The 27,345-nt window shown below is 36.0% G+C and overlaps 1 protein-coding gene across 1 annotated transcript in view; it reads left to right on the top strand.

Annotated features, from left to right (window-relative positions):
* The window catches only part of LOC101978933 (solute carrier organic anion transporter family member 6A1-like), a 61,074-nt gene that overhangs the window by 29,676 nt on the left and 4,053 nt on the right, over positions 1–27,345 (top strand). The window contains exons 7-10 of the mRNA XM_013351579.2: positions 8,850–9,003; positions 13,253–13,440; positions 16,834–16,898; positions 24,117–24,254. Of these exons, the coding sequence (XP_013207033.2) occupies positions 8,850–9,003; positions 13,253–13,440; positions 16,834–16,898; positions 24,117–24,254 (545 nt within the window). The remainder of the gene's footprint in view (positions 1–8,849; positions 9,004–13,252; positions 13,441–16,833; positions 16,899–24,116; positions 24,255–27,345) is intronic.

Here is a 27,345-nt window from a genome sequence, read left to right on the forward strand (position 1 = left end):
TACACTTATTTAATTCATAAGTGATTTAAAATCAAAGCTAGAACTTTCTGTTAGGGTATGTAGCAAGTACACCATAGTACTAGAATATGTATAATGTGATTTGGCCTGGACATTTTAAATTAAATATGAAAGAAATCAGCAGTCTTGGCATGGGTTAACATTAAGTATTGCATTTGTAAATGAAAAGCAAGGATAATCAAGTGAAGTGATAAGAGAGAACCATAGATTACACCAAACCAACATCCAAAACATGCTACTGTAGCTGTCCACAGGGTTAGAAAACATGACTTCAGCTTCACTTCTCTTACAAATGGATCCAAAGAACTTAGAATCAGGTCTTGAATTTGTAGACATAGCAAGAAAAGATATATCTGTAACTAACAATAAATGATAATATATAAAAACATAAAAATTAAAAGCCTTTTCTATGCAAAATTTTTTGTTAATCTGATGGAATCATTATACTACAGAATGGAGAAATATTTAAATAATGAAAAATTCAGAGTATCTGCAGCTGGAGAATTAATGACCTATCAACTGAAAAATCCCTGAGAACAAAAAGTACTTAGACTTAACTGTTTCATTACTCTAGCAAGAAACAAATGGAAAAATATATCATTTTGAATAATTTGTTTGAGAATTAACAAATAAGAGGCCCAAATAAAATGTTCAGATATTTAAGTTGTACAAAAACATTTATGAGTAAAATAAGATGTTACTAATTAAAATTAATGCATAAACTAAGAATTGCATAAGTAATTTATTTAAATATTGAATGTTATAAACAGATCACTCCTCTACAAATTCATTTGGAAATTATTTAAAATTCATAGGAAATATTTTTTAAATATATTTTAGCTAAAACAGAATTACGTTATTCCCCCCAATAGAGAATTATACACATTTTGAAGAGCCTATATACATAAGAAAAGCAAAAAACAAAATGTCATGAGTAGAGAATACACTCTCTAGGACATGTGCTTAGCTATGTTCATAGCAGCTTTGTTTGTCATAGCCACAAACCTGGAAACAACCTAACTGCCACTCGACTGAAGAATGGATAAGGAAAATATGGTATATTTGCACAATGGAGTACTACACAGCAGAAAAAAATAACGACATCTTGAAATTTGCAGGCAAATGGATGAATGTAGAAGCATCATATTGAGTGAGGTAACCGAGATCCAGAAAGACAAATATCATATGTATTCACTTCTAAGTGTTTTTTACACATAAAGCAATGAAAACCAGCCTTCCATTAATAATCCCAGAGAACAAAGACAACCCTAAGAGAGACATACATGGATCTAATCTACATGGGAAGTAGAAAAAGACAAGATCTCCTGAGTCAATTGGGAGCATGGGGAATATGGGAGAGGGTTGAATGGGAGGGACGAGGAAGAGAGAGGAGCAGAAAAAAAAAGGTATAATATATGTAAAGTAGATATTTCAACCCTAAAGATAATGCATGTTTTAAAAATATATTCCTAGGAAATTTATTACCAAACTGGAAATAGAATTTAAGGCACCACTTCCAATTTGACCTATTTCTCCAGTATTTAATAAACCTACATATTTACTACAAGATTTATTGTAGTGCTAGGAAAAAAAAGAAGTTATATTTTTGTCTTACAGTAAAATACAATTTACTACAGAAGATAAAATGCTTTAAATATTATAATTATGTTTATTTTTGAGTGAGTGATATGTTATATATGTGAAAACATGATCAATTTTTATAATTTGAAGCAAAATTTATAAAAAATATTTTCTACTAGCTGAAAGAACATCGGAAAAATGAAGGGAGGTAAGAGCTTTCTGTTCATAATATAAGAAACTGGACTAGTGGAGTATGAGCATTAAGTATAGTCTCTTTTGTGAATATTTAAAATACTTATGTTTGTCATAAACACTGCTGTTTTTCAACCTTAATATCAATTTCATAAAATACATGTCAAAACAAGTTTTGCTGTCATCCATCATCAAAATTTTTAGTATGTCAAGTCTGAGAATTTGTAATCTCACAGGCAAAGAGATGCTGCTCATCAAGTAAGACACTATCTGTCCACTCACAACACACCTGCATGTTACCCAACTACATAAACTAAATGCCATTAACTTACAAGGAATGATAGAATATAATGCCATAATTGTAACACTTTAAATGTCCTATGCTTCTAGAGCACAAATAACCCAGACAGAAAAACCAAAGAAATAATAGGTATAGTATACTGCTGTCTGTTTAAAGGTGTTATTTGTCTGTTAAAACTGTCATAGATTGTCATGAATGCTTTGTGGATTATAGCGGTTAAAGTGCAATAATGCTTGAAGACTATAGTGATGGTATGTCTTGTTTCTGGTGACCTTTCTGTCTTTGCCTTACCTGCTTAGGGGTTTCGGTGTATGGTTTACACCATGTGGTATCCTGTGTGTGAAGAGTCATAGGACTTGCCCTGTAGAAGTGTTTGGTGCATGTGATAGAACCTGCAGCTTTCTTGGGATCATAAAATCTTCTAGTCACTGAAGTGGCTGCTTGCTTTAGAGTTGGAATTTTGCTTAGAAATGTAGGAAGAGAAGCTTCCAGCTTGTTTTGGGAACATGCTTAGAAAAGGGAGGTCAGCTACAACCCACAATTTGAGACTGAATCCAATGCCCCATTTTCAGAAGAAGCAGGTAAAATTGGAAAAGGCTTCAGTATTCTGTTGGATCTCAGGAGGATGAGTTTGATGTCCAATAATAGGTGTTGACACCTTGGTGTTTTGAAGGTGGTGGTGATTGAATTTTGGGTGGGGTGCGGCCTATGTGGGAACGGTATGGTGAAGTTGCCCTCAGGGCAGATTTCCCTTAGTGTTTGTAGTCCAGTGATGGGTTCAATTAATGCCAGTCAAGTGAACTCTAAAAAGTTGTGGTCAAGATTGTATCCACCCATTAGGAAGCTTCTAGTCACATAACAAGGATGTTTGGGTATTTAAAGGACAATCCTGGGCCAGTCAATTTGTCGTGGGGGTAAGGAAAGCAGTTGGCTATATGACTTCATTAGTCTCTCCTTAGGTAGTGGCCAGTGGTACTTGTCCCTGGTATATTTGTCAGAGGTTGACATTTCACAAAGGCCACACATACCACCATGTTTTGTTTTTGCCATGCCTTGTACTAGGTCCCAGGATGCATTTGAGTATGGAATGAATAGACAGTACAGCCATTATTAGGGATCTGGGCTAGCGGGCTTAACGATCTAATTGAAGCTTTTCTTAAACTGTTTTTTTTTTTTCTCTTCAGATTTCTAAAGGATTTTACTGATTTCCAGAAAATACTAGATAAAAATCTAGACCTAGAATTCTTTTCTATTCAGCAAAACAAATTGTATAGAGGTTGTTCAACTAAAGTAATAAATGTCTGTTAAACAAGTGAAAAAAAATCTTGAAATTTGCAGGCAAATGGATAGATCTAGAAAACATTAAATTGAGCAAGGTAACCCAAACCCAGAAAGACAAATATCATATGTACTCACTCATAAGTGGCTTTTAGACATAAAGCAAAAAAAGAAAAAAACAACAACAACAAGAAAAAAAAACAGCCTACAATTCACAATCCCAGAGAACCTAGACAACAAAGACAAACCTAAGAAAACCTACATGTATCTAATCTACATGGGAAGTAGAAAAAGACAAGATCCAAGCAAACTGGGAGTATGGGGGTCATGGAAAAGGGTAGGCATAAAGGGGGGAGGAAGAAAGAGGAGTGGAGAAAAAAGTTATAGCTCAATAAAAACAAAATATTTTTTATTCATGTTTATGCATGCTTGTCTCTGTTTAACTCATGTGCCTTTGGGAGCCAGATGAGCACATCAGATTTACCTAAGCTGGAATTATAGGCATTTGCGAAATACTGATGTAGGTCCTGGGAACTGAACCTGGGTTCTCTAGAAGGAAGAACAACAAGCCTTCTTAAGTTCCAAGTTATTTCTCCAGACCCCAAAAGATTGCCTTAACACAACGTTATATCTTTGAAAATAAATAAATAAATGCCCATCCTTCAACTAAACTAGGAACACAGAAATTCAAATTAATTTTAGAGGTCAAAGAGCCGGTACAGCAGACACCATATGTCACAAAGGGCTAGGAGGAAAGAACTAAACGCAGTCATGTTATATCAATACTTGAAAACATCCTGTGAAAATTATGAGAAAAGCAATCTTGTCAGCTGTAGTTACAAAAAACAAATAAAATAAAATTCCCAAGAGTAAATTTAATCAAGAAAGTAAATTACTACAATAAAAATTGTGATTACATGGTAAGTTCCAGGTCAACCTAAATTAATTTTTTTAAAAAAAAAGAAAATAAAAATAAAATTATAAAACACTGTTCAAAGTACATAAAATAGTGCCTCCCAGAGGTTGAGGTAGTTTGGGGAGTCAGAAGTGGATGAAGAAAGGATGGTAAATATGTTCAAGGAGGCATTTGTAAATGAGGAATAACTTCTAATGTATAGGACAAAAAGAAATGGTTAATAATTTCTTACATACTTTTTAAACAATTGGCAAAAAGAACTTTGAGTATTCACAAATACAAAGAAATGATAAATGCTTAAAATGGTATACATGGCAATTATTTTATTTTCATTGTTGTATATTCATATCCATGAATTTATAAGATTATGTAAATTTTATTCAACCATGAATCATCAAGAAAATAGGTTTACAGAGAAAAAAATAATTGATATATCATATTAAACAAGCTAAAAATAAAATGGAAAAACTCTTAAGGTAGCCAAAAAGTAATTACCTGATGAAATTCAGCATCTGTATTTTTTTGAGGCGATAAAAATGTTCTACAGCCCATAAGAGGCTGAGTGGCGATTGTCATGAGTTGGAGGTAAGCCTTGGCTATATAGTGAGTTTAGGTCAGGTTGGATTGTGGGGGTAAAATCTGTCTCACAGAAGAAAAGAGAGAAGAAAGAAGGATGAAAGAAAGAGAAGAAGAAAGAAAAAGGGAGGAAGGAAGGAAGGAAGGAAGGAAGGAAGGAAGGAAGGAAGGAAGGAAGGAAGAAAGGAGAAAAAACAAGAAGAAAGGAATGAGAACAAAATGGAAAGAAAATGAGGGAGAAAGGAAGATGAGAAAAGGCTCAAATAATTGACTACTAAGGTAACCTCACATACATAAATATACTAAAAACAGGACTGTATATTTTAAATGAGTATATTAGATGTTAATCAATAAGGCTTTTATTTCAAACACAGAATATACAGTTTTAAGTAAAGGTTCTTAAAAGAAATTCAAATTTGAAGATTAGTACTTCTCCATGGATTCTGAGTTACTACCGCTAACTCTATAATTAAACTTTGTGATGTGTCATGAAGGCTCCACAGCTGCCAGTTTAGAGTTCCTGAGTTCCCATCAGCTTGGTTGAGGAGTCTCTGGAAACTTCCCCTTTATGATCTTGACCTCCCTTGCTCATCTAATTCCTCCTTCCTCTTTGTCTGAATTCCCAGAACCTGAGGCTGGCCTGACCCTCTGCATGGGGGGAGATAGTTGTGTAGCTAGCGCTCTCCGAGGGGCCCCTGGCAGTGGAACCAGGATCTATCCATGGTGCATGAGTTAGCTTTCTGGAGTCCGTTCCCTATGATGCGATGCCATTCTCAGCCTTGATGCAGGGAAGGGGCTTGGTCTTTCTTCATCTTAATGTGTCAGGCTTTGTTGACTCTATATGGGCAGCCGAATCTTTCTGGAGGAGTGGATGGAGGGGTGGGCTGTTGTGGGGGGGTGAGGGGGAGCAGAAAGAGGAGTGGGAGGGAGAACTGAGGTTGGAATGTAAAATGAATAAAAATAAAGTAAGAAAAAGAATTGTGCGATGTGAATGTTTTTAATCTGCCCCATTATTTACATGTTGATGACTTCAACTTCTCTGTTATAATGTCAGTTGGGCCTTTGGAGATATCAATAGGTTTAGTTGAGAACAGGAAGATGAAGTGTTCATGAGTCACATCCGTTTTCTCACAAGAAGTGTCCAGTGCTCAATACTGCTTGTGAGGACATATTTAAAGAGTAGCACTCTGTGATATAGCAGGAGGGTTATCACTAAATATGGAATCTGTTCCTCTGCCATTTCTGGCTAGTGTTCTGTCAATTTTTCCATTGTAGATATTAACAATAAAAATCTCAGATAGCCATCGATATACAATGGTCTAGAAAAACAAAAGTTTTTAGAAAATAACAAAATTAGAAGACTAACCCTATTTGCTTCCAATAAACATTGTAGAACTATGTTAACTGAGAGAGTAGTAAAAATACATTAATAAAGTACAGTAAAGAGACTATAAATAGAAATTCATGTACATATAGATAGTTGATCTTTGGCAGGGTTCAGATGTGGTAAAGTAGAAACTTTAGAGTTATTTGCAAAAATACTATTGACTAGCAGTTTGACAATAAAAAAACTACATACAGGTAGCTTTCTACAGATTGATCAGAGTATGCATATTCTTTCGCAGACATGCATATTCAGAGATAAAATATTTAAAATGTGAAGACTTAAAAATTCTGTTGGGTTGGGACCATTAGATAAAAACAAATTTGAATCCCTACTTTGTATTATGCAGAGGTATTCAAAATGAACCATAAGTACAAACGTGAAATGCAATATTCTAAGACTTTAAGGAAAATCTTTTTGATCTTGAATTTGGCAAAAATTTCTTTTACATAACATAAAACTCATAATCTAGGAAGAAATTTGCCAAATGGATTTCCTAAAAAATTAAATCTACCTTTTAAAAAACTTTTTCTGCTTGTTGTGATTGTTGGTTTATTGAGAAGCATTTCACTATGTATAACTGGCTGTTTTGAATTCACTATGTAGATTAAGCTGATCTCGAATTTACAGAGATCCACCTGCCTCTGCCTCCAAACTCCTGGAATTACAGGTGTGCACCATCATGCCAGGCTTTCAAGGACATCAAAAACTAAATACCAAACTGAAGCACAATTAATAAAAACTCAGACAGAGAAATTGGACTTTAACCGGAAGATCCAAAAAGTAAAACAGCCAGCTACTGGCACTTAACCTTGATCTCAGTTTGAAAATAGTGATCCTACCTCCGGCAATCTCAGAATGAGACTGTGTCTGAGAGCTGTTTCCTCCTCTTTTATAATCCTCTCTAGGGTTGGGATTAAAGGTATGCACCACTGGGATTAAAGGCATGCATAGCCCAGTTTCTATGGCAAACTAGTGTGGCTACTGGGATTAAAGTTGCATGCCATAGCTACCTGATCTGTAGGCTGATCTTCAGGCAAGCTTTATTTATTAAAATACTATTCAAATGCCACTACAACAAACAAACAAACAAAAAGCCACAAAGTGTAAAAACAAAAAGAAAATAATATATAGAAAGATTTGTTTCTTTTTTTTGTTGTTGTTTGTTTCTTGAAAAGTTAGAAAAAATGTAGGGTGCTAGAGAAACGGATCAGTGTTTAAGAACACTTGCTCTCCCTCCAGAGGACCCAGGTTTGGATCCCATTATGCACATAGAAGCTCAGAACTGTCAGTAACTTCATTCCCAAGAGATTTAATGTTTTTTTTTTTTTCCTTTCATGTTGGAAGACCTTGCTAGGTTGTGGTCTATCCTGACATGGCAGCTTTTTCCAAAAACTAGACGACATTAGAGACTCCTTCCCTCCCCAGCGAAACTTCCTGCTCTCTATCTGCCCTTATTTGGAGAATGTCCCTAGGCCCTGTGGACTGAATTTATCTGAAAGCTGTCTCTAAATCATACACCTGATTTATCGTTAGCTTGACCCTTGGCACAGCTTCCTTCTAGAAGCCTTCCCTGGTGCACAGGTGATAACTAAGATTTGTGTTCATGCCCAAGCTCCCTAGTCCTGTCCTCCTGAACACATTCTTTGTATTCTGGAACAAAGTTGAGCTGATTCACCAAAGTCTATCTCCTGGACTTCTGCTGTCTTTGTGGTACCCATAGCTGTCGCAACCCTGTACCTTGCTTCTGTTGCTGCCACCCTTGAGGACCAATGCTGCCAATGATCCCAAGGAAGAAGTAGAGCCACACTACACTAACTAATAAAGTGCAAATGAATACCTTCAAGCAAAATACCACATATGTAAAATCTAAAATAATTACTATAAAAACTTATATACTATTTAAATATTCTGCTTTTAATACTTATACAAGAGTCATGAAAACCTAAGTCCATAGAAGAACAAATAAAGGTTATTTGTGCAAAAGAGGCAAGGAAAATGTTTCTTGTGATTGCTTTTTATAAAATCTGAACAAATGGACAAGGAGATATTACTAATAAGTAGAGGAATTATATATGAGTAGTAGAGATCTTTGAAGTATATGTGTGGAAGAGGGGCAACCCATTGCAGGCAATGATGACTTTCTTTGTCAACATGACTGTGGTGACAATTTTGCTATAGCATAATAAAAATTTAAGTGGTATATTTTTAAGATTTGGCTACTTTTATTTGTGTGAATGAGTATTCACTTGCAGGTATGTATATGTAACACTTGCATGCCTGGTGCCTGCAGAGACCCTAAAAGGGCTTCAGATTCCCTGGAAGTGGAGTTATAGATGACTGTGAGCTTCAGTGTGGATGTTGGAAATGAAATATTGGTCCTCTGGAAGAGTAGGAAGTGCTCCTAAGAACTAAGCCATCTCTCCAGGACAATCAAGGGGTACCCTCCTAAATGTGCATTTTATAATGTTTTTACAACCTAGCAAATCTATGAAAAAGAAATTATTTCAGTAAGGATGTTTGTGGATATGATTGAGATCGTAATGTCAGCGTTAATAATTTAAATGATGGCATTATAACTGTTTTTCATCTCAACATCACAGGTCAGGTAAATTGGGAAACCTCACAGCTCCATGCAATAAGCACTGTGGCTGCACAAGCCCTAACTATGCTTCTGTGTGTGGAAGAGATGATGTTGAGTATTTCTCTCCCTGCTTTGCAGGCTGCGTATCTCTTAAAGAATTAAACAATGAAAAGGTAACTTGTATTTATTATGCCTCTTCCTTTCTAGTAACATGCTCATTTTATCGTGATTTGGTATTACTTCCAGTTCTCTCACAAACTTTTAGCAACACGCAGATAAAACCTAATTTATGTTTCCCAACTCACTGGACTTTGAACACAATCTTTAACTCACAATGTTTCACACCAGGCTTGCCCAGTGCTGTCCTGTGAGTCATATTTCCTTCAAATGTGCCTTCTGCTGATATTCAAAATGCCTGCTCTGCTGTTTCATTACTTGCACCACAGCATCTCAGATATAGGTAGGACTTATCTTTAAGTAGGGTGTTGAATCAAGGGCTCTACTGCTGAGCTACATCCCTAGTCACCAGTTCTTTGTGTCCCAAATCTTACCACATGTATAAGGCTTTCACAAAACATATCTTTCTGGAAAACTAGAGTTATAGATAACTCATATGAATGAGAGAATATGACATAACTGAATCTGCTTAAAAACTCTAGTTACACATGGCATGGTACTAGCATGAAATTTCTTATTTTCTGGACTGCTACAACAACCCAGAATGCATTATTTTTTCCTAGTCCATGTTCTGTTATAGAGAGCAATTGATTAAACTACCACTTGTCTAAGTTTGTGGAGTTCAAACGCTGGAGACTTTTCTCTGTTCTACTCAGTCTCGAAATATGTAAATGAAGCAGTGATTGGGGCCAGTCTCCGATGTCATTCCTCAGGAGTAACCACCTTGATTTTTGAGTCAGTCTTTCACAGCTTTGGAGCTCCACAAATAGGCTATGGTACTTGGCCCCAAGAGCCAAATGGACCCATACATTTCTGTCTTTGCCACAGTGGGGCTACAAGCACACTACCAAGCTGGGATTTTTATGTGGGTGCTGGGGATCAAACCCAGGTCCCCACTGTTAACACTTTACTCATGGGATTATCTTCCCAACCCCTGGGTGAACATATAACTATAAGGTGACTATTACAGTTTTTTAATTTCTACCTTTTAACTGGCACAAACTTACAGATTTATGTTCTAATTGTGTGTTTATTTTCCTCTACCTCCTGTTTCTTGTGAAGAAAGAGAGCAGTAAATCGACATACTGATTCATAGACACATCAACATCTACAGTTATACTTATGATTAAGTAGCATAACAATATTAACAAGAATTAGTATAACAATATTTATGCTATTTATAATTATCATGTTTCTTAAATATTGCATGTTAAAGTAGTCTTTAAAATATGGGAGAAATTTAAATGTAAAAGAAAAGTATAATGAACTCCCCTATAGACTTTTTTCATCTTCAAAAGCTGACTAAGTTACTGTAAGTCCTTGCTTTATACATGTACCCAGTTCTCCTCACTATGTTAAAATATGCATATGCAGTTGCAAATGTCCACCATGCCACCATACAGCAAACTTACATTTATTGAGAGACTAAGTATAGTATCACTGATGAACTATTTTCATTTGTGGGAAATCCTCCTTAGGAACATACTTCTAATGGAATTCTACATAGTTTTCCTGTGCTTCTATGAGAAACAATTAATTCATAATTCCATCAGAATTTTGTCAAAACAAAGGAGATACTTTCACTTTTCTGAAACAAAAATAGTGTGTCTTTTCTATATAGTAATAATCTAGACAGTGGAGCTTGTTGAAACTCATTTATGCTTCAAAAATCCCTTTTTATAAAATTTATATAATAAAACCCTTGGACTGCTCTCTATGACCTTGGCCTTTCAGCTAGTTCTTCTTGTTAGCTGATGCAGCTTTGAGTACAGGAAAGCAAGGCTCAGGAGTTCTGTCCTCCACTTCCTAGTTCAATGGAGACTTCATTCTCACTATCAGTGGGAAAGCTTCATCTCACCCAAAGCACTAAGGACTTCTTAGGTGTCAACGGATGATCTTGAGTTTCTGTTAAAGTTCATACTCTGTTTCAAAACAGAGAAATTCTGTTAGATAGGGGACTACATAAAGAGTTAACAAATGGACTTTTCATTTCTTTTACATTTCAATTTGTTACAAAATCCTACAAAAGAAACTGATATAGCGAGTCAAGTCATATAAACACAATGCAACCCCTAGAGGAGCCTAATAAAGGAGATACTGTGGAAGCAAGAAACTATTCTCATGCATCAGAGCATTTCATATGCATTCATAACGACTTGTGAAATGTATCAGATATTTTTAAACAAATTGTGATTTTCTTCTGAGTGGCCCAAAGACTAATTAAATGTTTTTTATAAACAGAAAGGGGGTCTTTGGGTCTCCTTCAACAGAAATATATTTAAACTATTTGTCCTGATGTTGTATAATTTTCAGCAAACATACATATTATTATTCATTTAATTTAGTGTGCTGTGCTGTGTGTGTGTGTGTGTGTGTGTGTGTGTGTGTGTGTGTGTGTGTGTAATCTAGAACATGGTAGTGAATGTCTTCTTCAGTTGATCTTTGCTTTAACTTCTGAGAGAGGATCTCTCATTGGATCTAGAGTTGATTAGTTTGTTTAGGCTGGATGGCCAGTAATCTCCAGGATCCATTCTTCTCCCCTTTCTAGTCCAGAACTAGGGTTACAGACTGACTTTTCTCATGGGTGTTGGGTATTCAAATTTGGTTCCTCTTGGTGCACAACAAACATTCTATTAAGTGAGACATCTCCTAATATTTGCTCATATATTTTACTTTTTGTAGGCAATCCTTCACTTACTTTTGAATGATGTTTAAACCGAAAATACCTCTTTTCATATAATACATTCTGAGTATAGTTTCTCCTCCTTCACTCCCTACTAGATCCTCCCCACTTTCATACCCACTTTCTCTCTATTGTTAGAAAACAAGCAGGCATCTACTAAGAATAAGAATGAGAACAAATTAGGTCCAAACAAAGAGGAAAAAAAGGTGGTATGGCTTTTGAGGTAATTTATCCCCACACATTTCTGACTTTTCTATTACATCATTTGATTTCCTTTCTCACCCGTTGCTCCCGCCTTGAAACTTTCTATTCTGTCATCTAAAATCAGAAAGTGCTCTTCATCCAAACACTACTTCCTTTATTTCATCCTCTAACTAATGTCTACTTTACTCTAGAAAGTGCTTTGTTTTGGGTAGTTTGAGTCAGTAACTATTTCCCTTCCCAAAAGGTTCCCACTAACAAGTAAACATCCTTTTTGTTTCTCTGATGATGTAGAGCATGCTCTGTCCTCCTTCCCCCAAGTACCTCTAGTTGACTTTTCTCAGCAGAATGTACTTCCTTTGCACCTCCTATTTCCTCCAGGTTCAGCCTTGAGACATTTACTGCCATTCTTTGCAGAGGACTTAGAGCTTGGGTCACTGACACACTCTCTAATATTCATGATAATTTTTAAATTACTAATGAGGATCTAATTTGATACTTCTATAATTCCTCCACTATTTCTTTCCCAATAATTTTGTACATATATATAAAAACATATATAATATTTATCTGTATACTTCTGTGCTTCCATTGAACAAACCTTAGCTAATTTCTAGTCAGAGTTTATATTCAGTTCATGATTTCAATATCAATTCTCTTGTGCAAAAGCAAGGCCATTACTTTCAGTTCATTATAAAATATGGACTTCTCAAATTCTTCAATACTTTTAGAGCCTAGTATCCTGAAATCTCACCAACTGACTTCTAAATTTTGTTTTCAGTATTATTATTAGTCACTTTATTCACTCTGTGTTTTGTAGACATTTACTGTACTGCACCTTGGTCCTTCAGATCTTCTCACACACTTATTCACTTGCACTCTGTCCCAGGAGCCCAACATAAGGGATCTTTCTCCTCTGGCATTTTAGTGGATCAAAATGTAAAGGAGTTCTTTACTTTTATCCTTGCCTTGGTCATTCAATAATCTCAGCAACCTGAGTGGCTTCTAAGAGTATAGATCAAAGTTCCTTAACCAAATTTTGCAATTGCCAATTTTTGTTCAACTTACATTTCTCATCCTATCCTGGATTTTTGTTTTCTTACTCTTTTCCATTCTTCCTACCCTCGCCCTTGCTGCACCTGAAAGGGGTACATGGAATGGTTTGGAGAAGGTAACGGAAGGAGAAAATAGTATGATTATATTTTCATCTTAATAAATAAAAATTCATAAAACCAAAAGCAGTCTGAACACTGGGTAGTTTCCCTTTGGATATTGATTTAATTCCTTTTATTTTTATAATAATAAATTTATTGTCTCCTGATTGTTTCTTAAATGCTCTTTTTTATATTTAATATTCATAGACATACTACAATTGTTCTTGCATTAAAAAAGGATTGACAAATGCAGATTCTGAAGGAGATCTTATTGATGCCATTCCTGGAAAATGTGATACCAAGTGTAACACATTACCTTTGTTTTTTGCTTTTTTCTTTTCTTCGATTGCTTTTTCTAGTTCGGCTAGTACACCAATAACCTTGATTATACTCCGGTAAGTATGTAATACTCATAATTATTATACATTTGGTACTAAAGAATTATACATTTAGAAATAGTTCATATTGCTACAGCAAAAGATTTTCTATGTTTTAAAGTAGTAAATAAAGAGGAAAAATATTTATGTTGTTAAATTTTGTGTATAATTTTTCCATATACTTGTTTATTTGCCTAACTTATATAGATGTTACATTTAGGTTCACTTTAACTTAAGTGACATAGTTTTGGAATTGCAAAGATTACTCTCTAATATTATTTAGAATTATGTAGAAACTGTATCTATGCACTAGTAACAAAATATAGTTAATACAAATCATAGATTACATTCACTTTTTATAACACAAATGAAGAATCCATAAATCGGAATTTTTTTAATTGTTGCATAAATGTGAGTATAAAATTGATTATTTGGAATGGGTACTTAGCCCTAGTTCTACACTTATCATTCATGTGTTCTAGAATATGTAAAGTCCACCTAACATTCATTTTTATTCTAGGAACAAAATAAAATGACATTAAATTTATCTTTTCAAGTTAACAAGTATATTTGTGTCCTAAAAATCCTGTAAAAGATGACCAACAAAAGGGGAAAACAATAGCTCATTTCTGGCATCATCACAAATAGCTGTGGAGTAAAAGTAGAGACAGAAATATGTGAAATATCCTTTTTTTCTGATAGAAAAAAAAAGCAGGATGAAGAATAAGAAGGAACTAGAAGAGAAAATAGGGGAGGGTATGATCAAAATATATGTATAATGAAATTCTTTAAAATGGATAATCATAATTGATGAGATATATGTTTTGTTTTTGTTTTATGTTGTAGTTTAAGTGTTTTGGTGGATAGGGTCTACCTGTATAACCCCAGTTTTTCTCAATGCTTTTCTTTGTCTCTGCCTTTCTGGTACTGGGATTACAGTCAAATGGTCATCTTGATAGGGTAGTTTGAAGATAGAAAGAAAAACTGAGTTAAATGGGGGAACTAGAGAAAAAAGAATGTAAGTATGTAATAGTGATATTTAGAGATATGATAGCCCATACTGGGGAAATATTTAGCTTTGTTAAAAGGGTGAAAATTGTCACTTTGTTGGAATATGGAGAAATCTTAGAACATATTCAGACTTCTCATTTGGGCCCACTAATGATAATTTTGTTAACGAAAATAAAATTCAAGGAAGAGTAAATATAAAAGAACCCATACTTGAGCTGGCAAAATGCCTCACTGAGAATAGACACTTTCTACCATGTCTGAAGACCTGAGTTCAATCCCTTGAACTCACATGAGGGTAGAAAGAAAAAACACATCTTGAAAGTTTTCCTCTGACCTCTGTAGCACCCCTCCCTCTTATTAGAAAATATTTCCTGTTTACAGATCAGTAGAGTTGATATTAGGGACATGATCATCCTACCAAATACAATCTACAATCTCATACGATCTCCATCAATGTATTCTATTGTCATTCTTCGTAAGACGATGGAAAATTCTAAAATTCACATGTAGATATGAAAGATTACAAATAGCCAAAATATTGATGAACACAAAAGCATATGCTGGAGCTATATATGCTTTTAACTTATGCAGCCAAGCCATAGTGACAAAAACACTGTGATATTAGCATAAAGGCCAATAGGTATAGTAATGGAAGAGAATACAGGACCCTTACAGGATTCTGAGGAAGCACAGTCAGGTTCTTGGGTGTCACCAGAGGTGCTTTTACCTGTTGAGTTCTCCCTCTAGCCTCTATGTCTAAATTAATAACTAATAAGCATGCAGTTAGGCTGGAAACTCAGAGAAATCACTAAGCTTTCAACTTATTTTTTGTCTCACAAAGATGGTTTAAGTAAAGCATAAGTAATATGTCTTACTAATTTTTCATGTCAGTATATTTTGTTTCAGAGAAAAATTCTGTCATGCTACATATAAGAAAACTCCCATGCTAAATGATGCAAAACACTGTGTTGTAATGAAGCCTATTCCCAACAGTTCTGCTTTGTATGAAAACCTTTGAACAAAAATTTTGCCCCTAAAATACAGCGGTTGTTTTTATCTCTTGTCAATCTACTTGTGGAAATATATCTTATATTTATAGAATAATTGAATTGCTGGTGGGTAATCAGTAATCATTACTTTTTTATTATAAGAATTTGATACAATGTATGCTTGACCAGGTCAATATGGGTAGAATTAAGGTGATTTTTTTTTGAAATGCCATAAAATTCGGTGCCACGTTTTTATAAATGAAGCATTTTCTAAAGTGTTTCGTTTTAATAAAGGAAATAAATAACAAAGGAGCTTTACAAAGAACTGATTTAAAACATAACTCTGCACTTCTTTTCTTCTTCAACAAATATTTGTTTTAATCAACAAGAAACACAGAGATCCTTCTGTCTAATTTTTCAACATTCTCATTCATAACTATAAATATATACAATGGATTTTAGTTGTTTCTGACACTTGTTTTCATCTTTTTTTCTTCTTAACAAACCCCTCGTACCTTTAATGACTTCTCTCTGTATGTGTGGCTTGCTAAATTAATTAGAGTTTTTTGCATGAATGTAATTGAACTTCTTCTGCTTAAACTGATGCAAAGTAGGTTTTCATTTACTTTAAGGAGTGAAAATAATAAGGGTACAACATGAAAGTGGATAACTCAGAAATTAGGACTGTTAAAGGAAAGTGGAATAAAATGGCCACCAAATGTCAGTTGGCAAGGCATGGTATTCACATCTTCACTCTAAGGGAGTGTGACTGAAAAATACCTGTAAGGAAGACACCTTTCTGTAGCACTCAGTCACCCTGATAAACTATGGGGAAGAATCCTAAAGAAAGGGACTTGACTTCACCTTTCTCCTTCATCCAAAGTACCATTTAGGTATAACCCAGGCAAAAGCCTGGAAGTTAAATGATGTTTACCAAAATAATTTTTGGAGTGTAGAATCCAAAATCTCCAGCAAACTAGAAAAATGTGAAGTGGACTTCACAAAAGTATAAAGGATTCTAAACAAAATTGGGCCTGCCAGCATGAGGAAAGATGAATTAAGAGGAAGAAAGTTAAGCCACTTCAGGAAGAGAAGACTTAGGCAGATCTGATTCATGAAGTTCCTTCTCTTGGGAAGAATGATGAGCTTTGTAGACAACGTGTTTAAATAATAGAGAAATGGAAAAATTTATACTTTATCTATATGGAAAATTGAACTTTTGTCAACTAGCTAAAGATTTGTATACTAAACTATGCAACATACATAATTATAATATTTTATAATGTATAAATATATAATTTATAAATTCATGTTTATAATATATAGTCACAATATGACATAATATATAATATATATATTTATATATAAAACATTAACCTAACACATAGGTAATATTGTTATTTGCTTTCAGAACTTTACCTAACAATTTAAAGTCCCTGGGCATGGGTGTGACCTATACAGCTTTGAGATTATTAGGTATGTATTTTCAGATATGCCTAATGTATCAAATTGTTCATATTTATATATAAATTTGTTTATATGTATTTTTAAAATTACCAATAAATAATAATGTAAAATAACACAAAACAAGTAAATAGGAGATTGCTTGGAAAAAGTTGGGAGCTAATTAAATTTAGAAAGAAAATGTGTGAAATAAAAGCCATCCTGTTAAGTAAAATATACATTACTTATGTTGTGTCAGGCTGGAGCCATGAATTTGAACCTGAAGTTTCTTTTATCATCTCACAAAAGTGACTTTGAGAGATTTTACAAAACCTTCACATACTCACAGTAATTTTCTACTTCCTGTAAGCTTGTGAAGTCCCCAAATTAAATGTCTTCATCACCAATGATTCTCAATTTGATGCATCTATGAATTTAATTTTTTTCTTTTTTTATTATTATTAAAAATTTCCACCTCCTCCCATTTCCGTCCCCCTACAGCCCTCCCCCTCCTTCTCCATTTCAAAGAGCAGTCAGGGTTCCCTGCCCTGTGGGAAGTCCAAGGTCCTCCCCCCTCCATCCAGGTCTAGGAAGGTGAGCATGCAAACAGACTAAGCTCCCACAAAGCCAGTACATACAGTAGAAACAAAACCCAGTGCCATTGTCCTTGGCTTCTCAGTGAACCCTCATTGTCTGCCACGTTCAGAGAGTCCAGTTTGATCACATGCTCCATCAATCCCAGTTCAGCTGGCCTTGGTGAGCTCCTATTAGATCAGCCCAACTGTCTCAGTGGGTGGGGTCACCCCTCACAGTCCTGACTTCCTTGTTCATGTTCTCCCTCCTTCTGCTTGTCATTTGGACCTTGGGAGCTCAGTCCATTGCTCCAATGTGGGTCTCTGTCTCTATCTCCATCCATCGCCATATGAAGGTTCTATGGTGATATGCAAGATATTCATCAGTATGGCTATAAGACAGGGCCATTTCAGGCTCCTTCTCCTCAGCTGCCCAAGGAACTAGCTGGGGACCTCGCCTTGGGCACCTGGGAGCCCCTCTAGAGTCAAGTCTCTTGCCAATCTTAAAATGGATCCCTTAGTTAAGATATATACTTCCCTGCTCCCATATCCACCCTTCTTCCATCCCAACCCTCCCATTCTCCCAAGCTCTCCCCATCCACCCCTTCTCACTTTTCTTTCCCCATCTCCCCTTACTTCCACTCCAACCCCCACCCCAAGTTTCCAATTTTTGCCTGGCAATCTTGTCTACTTTCAATATCCAGGAGGATAACTATATGTTTTTCTTTGGGTTCACCTTCTTATTTAGCTTCTCTATGATCACGAATTATAGGCTCAATGTCCTTTATTTATGGCTAGAAACCAAAAATGAGTGAGTACATACCAAATTCATCTTTTTGGGTCTGGGTTACCTCACTCAGTATAGTGTTTTCTATTTCCATCCATTTGCATGCAAAATTCAAGATGTCATTGTTTTTTACCGCTGAGTAGTACTCTAATGCATATATATTCCACACTTTCTTTATTTATTCTTCCGTTGAGGGGCATCTAGGTTGTTTCCAGGTTCTGGCTATTACAAATAATGCTGCTATGAACATAGTTGAACAATTTTTTTTGTAATATGATAGGGCATCTCTTGGGTATATTCCCAAGAGTGGTATTGCTGGATCCTGGTGTAGGTTGATCCCAAATTTCACCAATGATAGCCTTTGCTGGAGAGGATATGGAGTAAGGGGAACAATTATCCATTGCTGGTGGGAATGCAAACTTGTGCAACCACTTATGATTTAATTTCTATAAGAACAAATTGAATTTTCTGGGGCTTCCAATGTCATTCCAAATCCATGGTGGCATTTTTTGAACTGGCTTGATCTTTCACGGACCTGTGAAGTATGAACAGCTATTATGAGTGCACGTATGCAATAGCTATGTTATTCCCAGAGGAATAACTCTCTTCTCCATCCTCTGGTTCTTATATTCCTTTACCCCCTTCTTCTATAATGTCCCCAGAGCCTCTGAAGAGAGGAGGGCCATAGAGATGTCACATCTGTGGCTAAACACTCATAGCCAAGTATTCTTAGCACTTTGAATAGTAACACATCTGCATTAATACCTGCTGCAATAGAAAGTGTAGACAAAAAATAAAAATCCAGAGATAGATATTGGGGTTCAGTCCGAAAATCAGAAAAACAAAGCAGCCAAGCAACTAGAGAAGTCTTACCTCTACCAAGGCGGGGCAGCCACGATCTAAACAGACTAAGGCTCTTTCTCTTCCCATTTTATATTTCTTTTCATGCTGGTGATAAAGATGTGTGACTCCCTAAGACTGGGATTAAACATTTGAGCCTCCACCACCATGTGTAGCCCAAGGTGGCCTTGAACTCACAGAGATCATCTGACTCTGTCTCCCAAATCCTGAATTAAAGGTGTATGTCACCATTACCTGACCTTTAATGGCTTTAGCTTTGCGTCTGGTCTTCAGACAAGATTTATTTATCAAAATACAAATAATATACCACTACATTTCTCCTTTGTGTCTCAAATAAAGAAGAAATCTATAAATGATATAAGAAAAACTGATGTGGGATGTCATTCTGTTTATATGTTGCTTTTATTGGTTGTTGAATAAAGCTTTTGTGACCAATGGCTTAGCAGAGTGAAGCTAGGCAGGATACAGGAGAAAGCAAGCAGAATCAGGGAGATGTTATGTAGCTGCTGAAGAAGACAGATGTCCGGAACCTTTCTGGTAAGCTTCAGCCTCATGACAATACACAGATTAGTAGATATGGGTTAATTTTAGATATAAGACTTAGCTAGGAATATGCCTAAGATAATGGCCAAGCATTGATATAATTAATATTTCTGTGTGATTATTTGGGTCTGGGTGGCTGAGAACAAAAGAGAAGTCTCCATTTATTAAAAAACTATATACAGGAAGTATAATCGCTAAATACAATATACACAGGTAACAAATACATCAAGAATATCTAGTCAATTTGGATTCCACAAACTCAGAGAAAATACTCCACATGTATCTCATCTTGGTGAATCCAAATTTTTGTACCTAATTTACTTTCTACAACAATTTGCATTATTATCCAAAACTATCTTTTGATATCTCTCAACCTTATATACTTTACATTCCTTTAGTAAATTTCTTTTCTGGGTCTCATAAATGAGGGAGACTATAACTCTAACTCTAACTCTAACTCTAACTATCTTGTCTTCAACTACCTCAGAGACCCAAGAAGGAAATAATATTAACTGAGTAAGCAGGAAATGCAAGCAAGTGACTTCCACAAAGTGGGAGAAGTGACAGAAACAGCTGTCTGCCTGAACAGTTACCAAAGTTCCTCTGCATTATTGAGGAATCTATCTTTGGCCTACAGGTCTAGCATGTCTGATAGACTTTTCTTTGAAGCAAAACATACTGAAGAGCTGTCTCTCCTTGTCTTGACAATGTTTGTCAATCACTTTTTTGTGTCTTATTTGTCCAATTAATACAGCATACTGTCAGCAGTCAAGGCAAGGGCATTTTCTTGCTCAACAACTTATTTTTTGCCACAGAGAAAGTAAACTCCACATGGAGTTTCTTTGATACCCATTATCACCTCTGAAGTAGACTGGTACTACTAGGAGCAGATATGCCTCGCTGTCATAAAAAGGAACCTAGGTTATTCAATCATCTTAAATGTCATATTTGTTTGATCTCTGAAATGTTTGAAGATGACCTTCTATCTAAAATGTATCTTTTTTAACCTTGAAATACCAGTGTGGCTACAAGTTCAATTATACTAGGTAACTAACTATTAACATGAATTTCCTTATTATCTAAACGGTTGGTAATGATAATTTTCTAAGGAGTAGAAATTTTCATTACATTGTTAAATGAGTTACACAGGTAAAATACCATTAGCAGGAGTAGAAATGAATATACAGTTTGTTCTAAAAATTAATCTCAACATACAAAATTTTATACATTATAAAACTTCCAATCCAACATAAAACATTTAAAGCTAGTAGTTGCTTCTTAAAAGTATATTTAATAATCTACATTTTTATCTTATTGTATTTACATCCTCCCTTTTTTATTTCAGAGAAGATTCAATAATCTACTTTTTTATCTTACCATACTCCCCTCTTTTTCTTTTCAAAGCAAGATCCTTGAATCTAATTTCCTTTGTTTAGCTTTGTTCCAGACCATTACCAATAATAACTTGCACCTAATCCCCTAAACAATGACAAATATCCATAATCCATTGAACAGCCAAAAACCGCCCACCCCACCTCTTGGGAATGTGGGCATCAGATTTCTAAATTTACTTTCTGCTGTCTGGGGTTGACAGTATCTTTAGGGGATCCTGAAAAGAAAAATTTGTGTTAATTTTCCAATCCTGGGGAGGTAGCTGTATCATGTTTTGTCCAGTCCATAACGGGAAAGTGCACGGCTTCTTGTTTCAATTCCTGACTAGAGTAGTCTGTTAGGTTGGATTACTTCAGCTAGCTACCACAAAATAGTTCTGAGCAGTCCAAAACTGATCCTCAGATGATATTTTTCTATCTTAGTTGTGTTAGCATAGTCCTGGAGGCATCATCATTGTAGCGTCCCATCCTTTGAAGTATTTATTTATTTATTTATTTATTTATTTATTTATTTATTTAAGATTTCTATCTCTTCCCCGCCACCGCCTCCCATTTCCCTCTCCCTCCCCCAGTCAAGTCCCCCTCCCTCATCAGCCCAAAGAGCAATCAGGGTTCCCTGCCCTGTGGGAAGCCCAAGGACCACCCACCTCCATCCAGGTCTAGAAAGGTGAGCATCCAAACTGCCTAGGCTCCCACAAAGCCAGTATGTGCAAAAACCCATTGCCATTGTTTTTGAGTTTTTGGTAGTCCTCATTGTCCGCTATGTTCAGCAAGTCCGGTTTTATTCCAGGCTTTTACAGACCCAGGCCAGCTGGCCTTGGTGAGTTCCCAATAGAACATCCCCATGTCTCAGAGTGTGGGTGTACCCCTCGCGGTCCTGAGTTCCTTGCTCTTGCTAGATGCCCTTCAATGGAAGAATGGATGAAGAAAGTATGGAATATATATATATATATTAGAGTACTACTCAGCAGTAAAAAACAAGGACTTCTTGAATTTTGCATGCAAATGAATGGAAATAGAAAACACTATCCTGAGTGAAATAAGCCAGACCCAAAAAGAGGAACATGGGATGTACTCATTCATATTTGGTTTCTAGCCATAAATAAAGGACATTGAGCCTATAATTAGTGATCCTAGAGAAGCTAAATAAGGAGAACCCAAAGAAAAACATATAGGCATCCTCCTGAATATTAACCTTCATCAAGCGATGAAAGGAGACAGAGACCCACATTGGAGCACCAGACAAAATCTCAAGGTCCAAATCAGGAGCAGAAGGAGATAGAGCACTAGCAAGGAACTCAGGACCTTTGAAGTCTTATAGGCATGCTTGTGGTACACTGCAGAAAACTGTTAAACACTCACTCAAACCCAAAATCATATACAGAAAGCGAGATGAAATGTTTTTCCAGAATTAGCTAGTACTCTATATCACTGTTAATATCATGAAACAGAGTTTAAATATATATTTATATATAATATATACATATATACTAATCTCATAAATCTTTTTATTATTATTTTTATTGCTTTATAAATAATACCATTCAAAATTTCCACCTCAACCCCTCCTCCCATTTCCCTTCTGCTCCCCCACTCACTCTTTCCCCTCCCCCTCCAGTCCTAAGAGAGTGCAGGGTACCCTGACCTGTGGGAAGTCCAAGCCCCCCCATCCAGGCCTAAGAAGGTGTGCATCCAAACAGACTAGGATCCCAAAAAGCCACTACGTCCAGTAGAATCAAATCCCAGTGCCATTATCATTGGCTTCTCAGTCAACCTCCATTGTCAGCCACATTCAGAGAGTCCAGTTTGATCACATGCTTGTTCAGTCCCAGTCCGGCTGGCCTTGGTGAGCTCCCATTAGATCAGTCACACTGTCTTAGTGGGTGAACCAGCCCTTCATGGTCCTGACTTCCCAGCTCATCTTCTCCCTCCTTCTGCTCTTCAACTGGACCTTGGGAGCTCAGTCCAGTGCTCCAATGTGGGTCTCTGTCTCTATCTCCATCCATCGCTGGACAAAGGTTTTATGGTGATATTCAAGATATTCATCAGTGTGGCTATGGGACAAGACCAGTTCAAGTACCCTCTCCTCTACTGCCCAAGGACCTAGCTGGTGACATTCCTGTGAATACCTGGGAACCCCTCTAGAGCCAAGTCTCTTGCCAACCCTAAAAATCTTATACCTTAAGAAAAGCTGTCTAAAGTTCAAAATAAAGCCAAAAGATTATGAGTTTAGTAATAATAAAATAGTTTTTTATATATTTGTTTTTCTTATGTCCCATATAAGATGGCTCTTCTGACAAAGACAGATTTTGAATTTCACTTTAATAAGCCTGCTTGGGTTTAGAGAAGGGGAAAGCCACACTCCAACTCCAAAGCCAACTTTAATCATTAACTATACTAAGACTACAAAAAGACTACAATTGAGAGTTAAGTCTCAATTTTCCTTTTAAAATTAACTCAGAGACCTTTTCCACATAAGTTTTTAATTTTTTTACCTAGTTAATGTGGTAAAATGATCCATTCTAAGGTCATCTCTTCCCTCTACGTTAACATTATTGGAGGGGAATGTTTGGAGTATAATATGTCCAGAATGCAGTTAAGTTCAGATACATGTGATCCTGATTCTGTCTCCCAAATCCTGGCATTAAAGTGTGTGTCACTATTACCTGACCTCTACTGGCTTTAGCTTTGCCTTTGGTCTTCAGGCAAGATTTATTTATCAAAATACAAATAATATACCACTACAAGGAAGCTTCCCTGCTGCAAATCAAAAACATCAAAAGTCTATAGAAATAAATGGTACTTAGAATGCAATTTTCCAATATGATCATTTAGAAACACATCAATATTTTCTTTTCTGGGTCATGTATAATTTCTATACATGCAGGGATCAGGATATTGATTATCAGGGTCAATGAGACGGTTGATAAAAATATTCCAGTATTTTAAATAATATGTTTAGAGGATTGTGTGTGTGTGTGTGTGTGTGTGTATGTGCATGTGTGTGGTGTTTGTAAGAGAGAGCATGTAGAAATTATTCTAGTCCTGGTCAATAGTGTGTTTATAAACATTTATTTTATCATTTACTATTTTATAGGATCCATCCCTGGACCACTACTTTTTCAATTAACAGCAAGTAGTTCTTGTATTTACTGGGATGTTAGTAAATGTGGAAGTAAAGGTCGTTGTTGGATCTACAGTAAGACAAAAATGGCCTTCATATTGTTGGGACTATGTAAGTAATGTGAATTATACATATTTAAGTAAATAAAATTAATTGTAGTTTTGCAACTGCTTATAACAAGGAAATAGTTACCATGAGTAAATACTTTGATAATTTGATAATTAAAGGCTTATACAATTGTGTAGGAAGTATTTTATAAACCAAAATTACAGAATTTATATGAATACTTGTTTTGTGAAGTGGGCTACAGTTCTGCATCATTCCTTAAAAATAATGATAATTGATATAATTTTAGTTTGTTAACTAATTTTTCTTGTGCAAGTATATAATAAAATTGGTTTCCCTCATGGATTTTTCAACTTTACAGTATTAAATATTAGATAAATCTGAATTGAAATATAATTGTAAATAGCATCTTCAAAATATTGTTATCTCTCTGAAGACTAAATTTGATCATTTTACTGCTGTGGAACAGTCTTTGTACACTATAAATATGTGTTACATATTTACATGTTAGAGAGCTGACTTACCAATAGATGGACAGGTAGAAACTAGGTGGGACTTGCAGATAGAAAGAGAGTGTAAAGAAGAAGGAGGAAAGAGTCTCAGGAGTTGTAACGAAACATGGAAAGAAGCAAGATAAACTTGCTCCATTGAAAAAAGTTACTGCCACGTGGACCAGTATAAATAAAAAAAATATAGGTTAATTTAAAATGTAAGAGCTAGTTAGTAATAAGCCTGAGCTATTGACAAGATGGACATAGGCTAGAATCCTTCCTGGTAAGCTACTGCCTCATGGTGCTACACAGATTATTAGAAATGGGTTAGTCAGATGTGAGAGTTAGCCAAGAAGAGGCTAGATATAATGGGCCAGACAGTGTTTAAAAGAATACAGTTTCTGTGTTATTATTTCGGGGCATAAGCTAGCCAGGCGGCTGGGAGCCAGGTGGCAGTAATGCAGCCCCGCAGCTCATTCAACCTGTATGGTTATTTGAAAACTGGCTGGCAGGACAGAAAAGTCCACTTCCATTTCTCCTTTTTTGGTAATACTAGATAAATTATGTCATTTTTTTGTTACTGAAATTTTCACAAAATTACTCAATATCATTTTTCCAAAATTAAATTTCCACATGTCATTGCCTTGGGAAAAAAGTTGGGGTTTGCTAAATAAACACAAAGCAGAACAACTGATCAGAATGCAGGACAAAGATATGAGCTCTCAAACCTTCCTTGTCCCTAGTAATATGTTTTTCATTCAGACTACTCTGCCTTCACAAACCATGCCAACAACCAAGAACTAAGTATTTATATCCCTGAGCCTATTGGCTCCAACTACCATATTCTACTCACTGGCCCTCGGAAGCTAATGGTGGCATCATAATGCAAAATGCATTTAGTCTCAGCACTGCTTAAAGAGCCAAGGTCTCTGGAGATTCAAGAAAATCCCTAAACTGTAACCCCACATAAAGTCAAAAGGCCAATTACAGACATCCAATATTTAAAGGCGCATTATACACATTACCTTTCCAAACCAGGGGAATGGGGATATACTGAAGATGCCCAAAGTATGATCAAAACACAGGAGTAATAGCATGTAATCTGGGCCAAGTGTCAGGGGATTTAGATGGCTACACCACTCCAGCTTTGCAATACACTTTCCTACTTCCAGTTTGTTGTTCTCTCTGGTAGATATTTCACTGTTTTGATATCTCCAAAATCTTGTTGCCTGCCCTGCTACCTCAGATTCACTTTCACAGCTTCATAGAATGGTCTCTCATAGCCTCTTGTCTTCTTAGACTCTTCCTGTTGAAGGGACTGCCCTGCTAAGTGTTGGCTGGCCTCAGCAGCACACTGAAACTTGAAAGGAGGAATTTACAAACTGGCCGCTCACTTTTACATCTTTCACATTCCTATAATACCTTGTGAACAACAGTGTCAGATTTGGTTTCCAGTTTTCCAGGGACCATGACAGCCTGGAGTCACATCTGTAGTAACTTTTGTTAACTTCCTCAGAACAGAAAACCCTCCGGCTCTCTTTTTATTATCATTATTATTGAAAAAAAATTTACAAATCAAAAGGTTACATGGGTGCCTTTAGGGTATCTTTTCCTTTATTCCAGTGCAGAGGTCTCTCCTTATTAATGCTAACCTCCTTAATAATTACAACTACCATTGCAGCCTCTATTAGAAACACTAAACTTACTAGAAGTCCCTTTCTCTCGAAACTGTACATTTTTATTTCTTCCATCTCACTTCTTTTTTGCTGAAGACCTATATAAGAGGAGACATAACACCAAGCCTCAGGTACAAAGATATGCTGTTTTGAAATATCCTCCACCAATGAAGCTAGTCTATATATTTTAATTTGGTTTTAGTCAAGTTCTTGGAACCACAGGCAGAAGATAGACAAATGCTGTACCAAAACATCATAGGAATAACTGCTAGACCAGTTGTCTTTACTCCCCTCTGGATCTTCTTGAATTGTGCCTCCATTTTCCAGATTTCCCTCAGCACTATTGTTCTCCAGGATCCTATTTGAACAACTCATGAAGTTCTACTTACAGAATTCAATTACTTTTCTATTCCACAGTTCCAAAATTTTCTACATTTCTCCCAAAACCAACATAGTCAAGTTCTTCATAACAATAAGCCTCCCACTGTTATCAAGTTCTTTATTAGTTGTTTTTCTGTTGCTGTAATAAGGTATAGTGACTAAAAGTAACTTATTACAGGGCTTATTTTGATGTATGCCTCCAGAGTGATGAATCAGTCACAGTGGGAAGGCATGCCAGCAAATGGTAGACATGACAGCAGGTGCAGGGAGCTAAGAGATCGCATCTTCAATGGTAAACATGAAACAGAGGAAATAAGGTAAATTAGGATAAGGCTATGAATTCCCAAAGCCTATTCCTAATAAAGAAGTTTTCCAGCAAAGCCACCTCCCCTGGCAGAGTCATCAACTGGGGATCAGTTGATGGAGGAAGGTCATTGGTTGATTTAATAAAGAAGCTGCTTGACCTGATAGGTTAGAACGTAAGTGGGAGGAGCAGAATACTGGGCGGAAGAGGAAGTGAGCTCAGAGACTCGACAGCTCTCCTCGAGGGGGCAGACGCCTCAGAGAGACAAGATGTTCCACTCTTGC

Source organism: Microtus ochrogaster, linkage group LG4 (genome assembly GCF_000317375.1).
Source record: "Microtus ochrogaster isolate Prairie Vole_2 linkage group LG4, MicOch1.0, whole genome shotgun sequence".
Lineage (NCBI taxonomy): Eukaryota > Metazoa > Chordata > Mammalia > Rodentia > Cricetidae > Microtus > Microtus ochrogaster.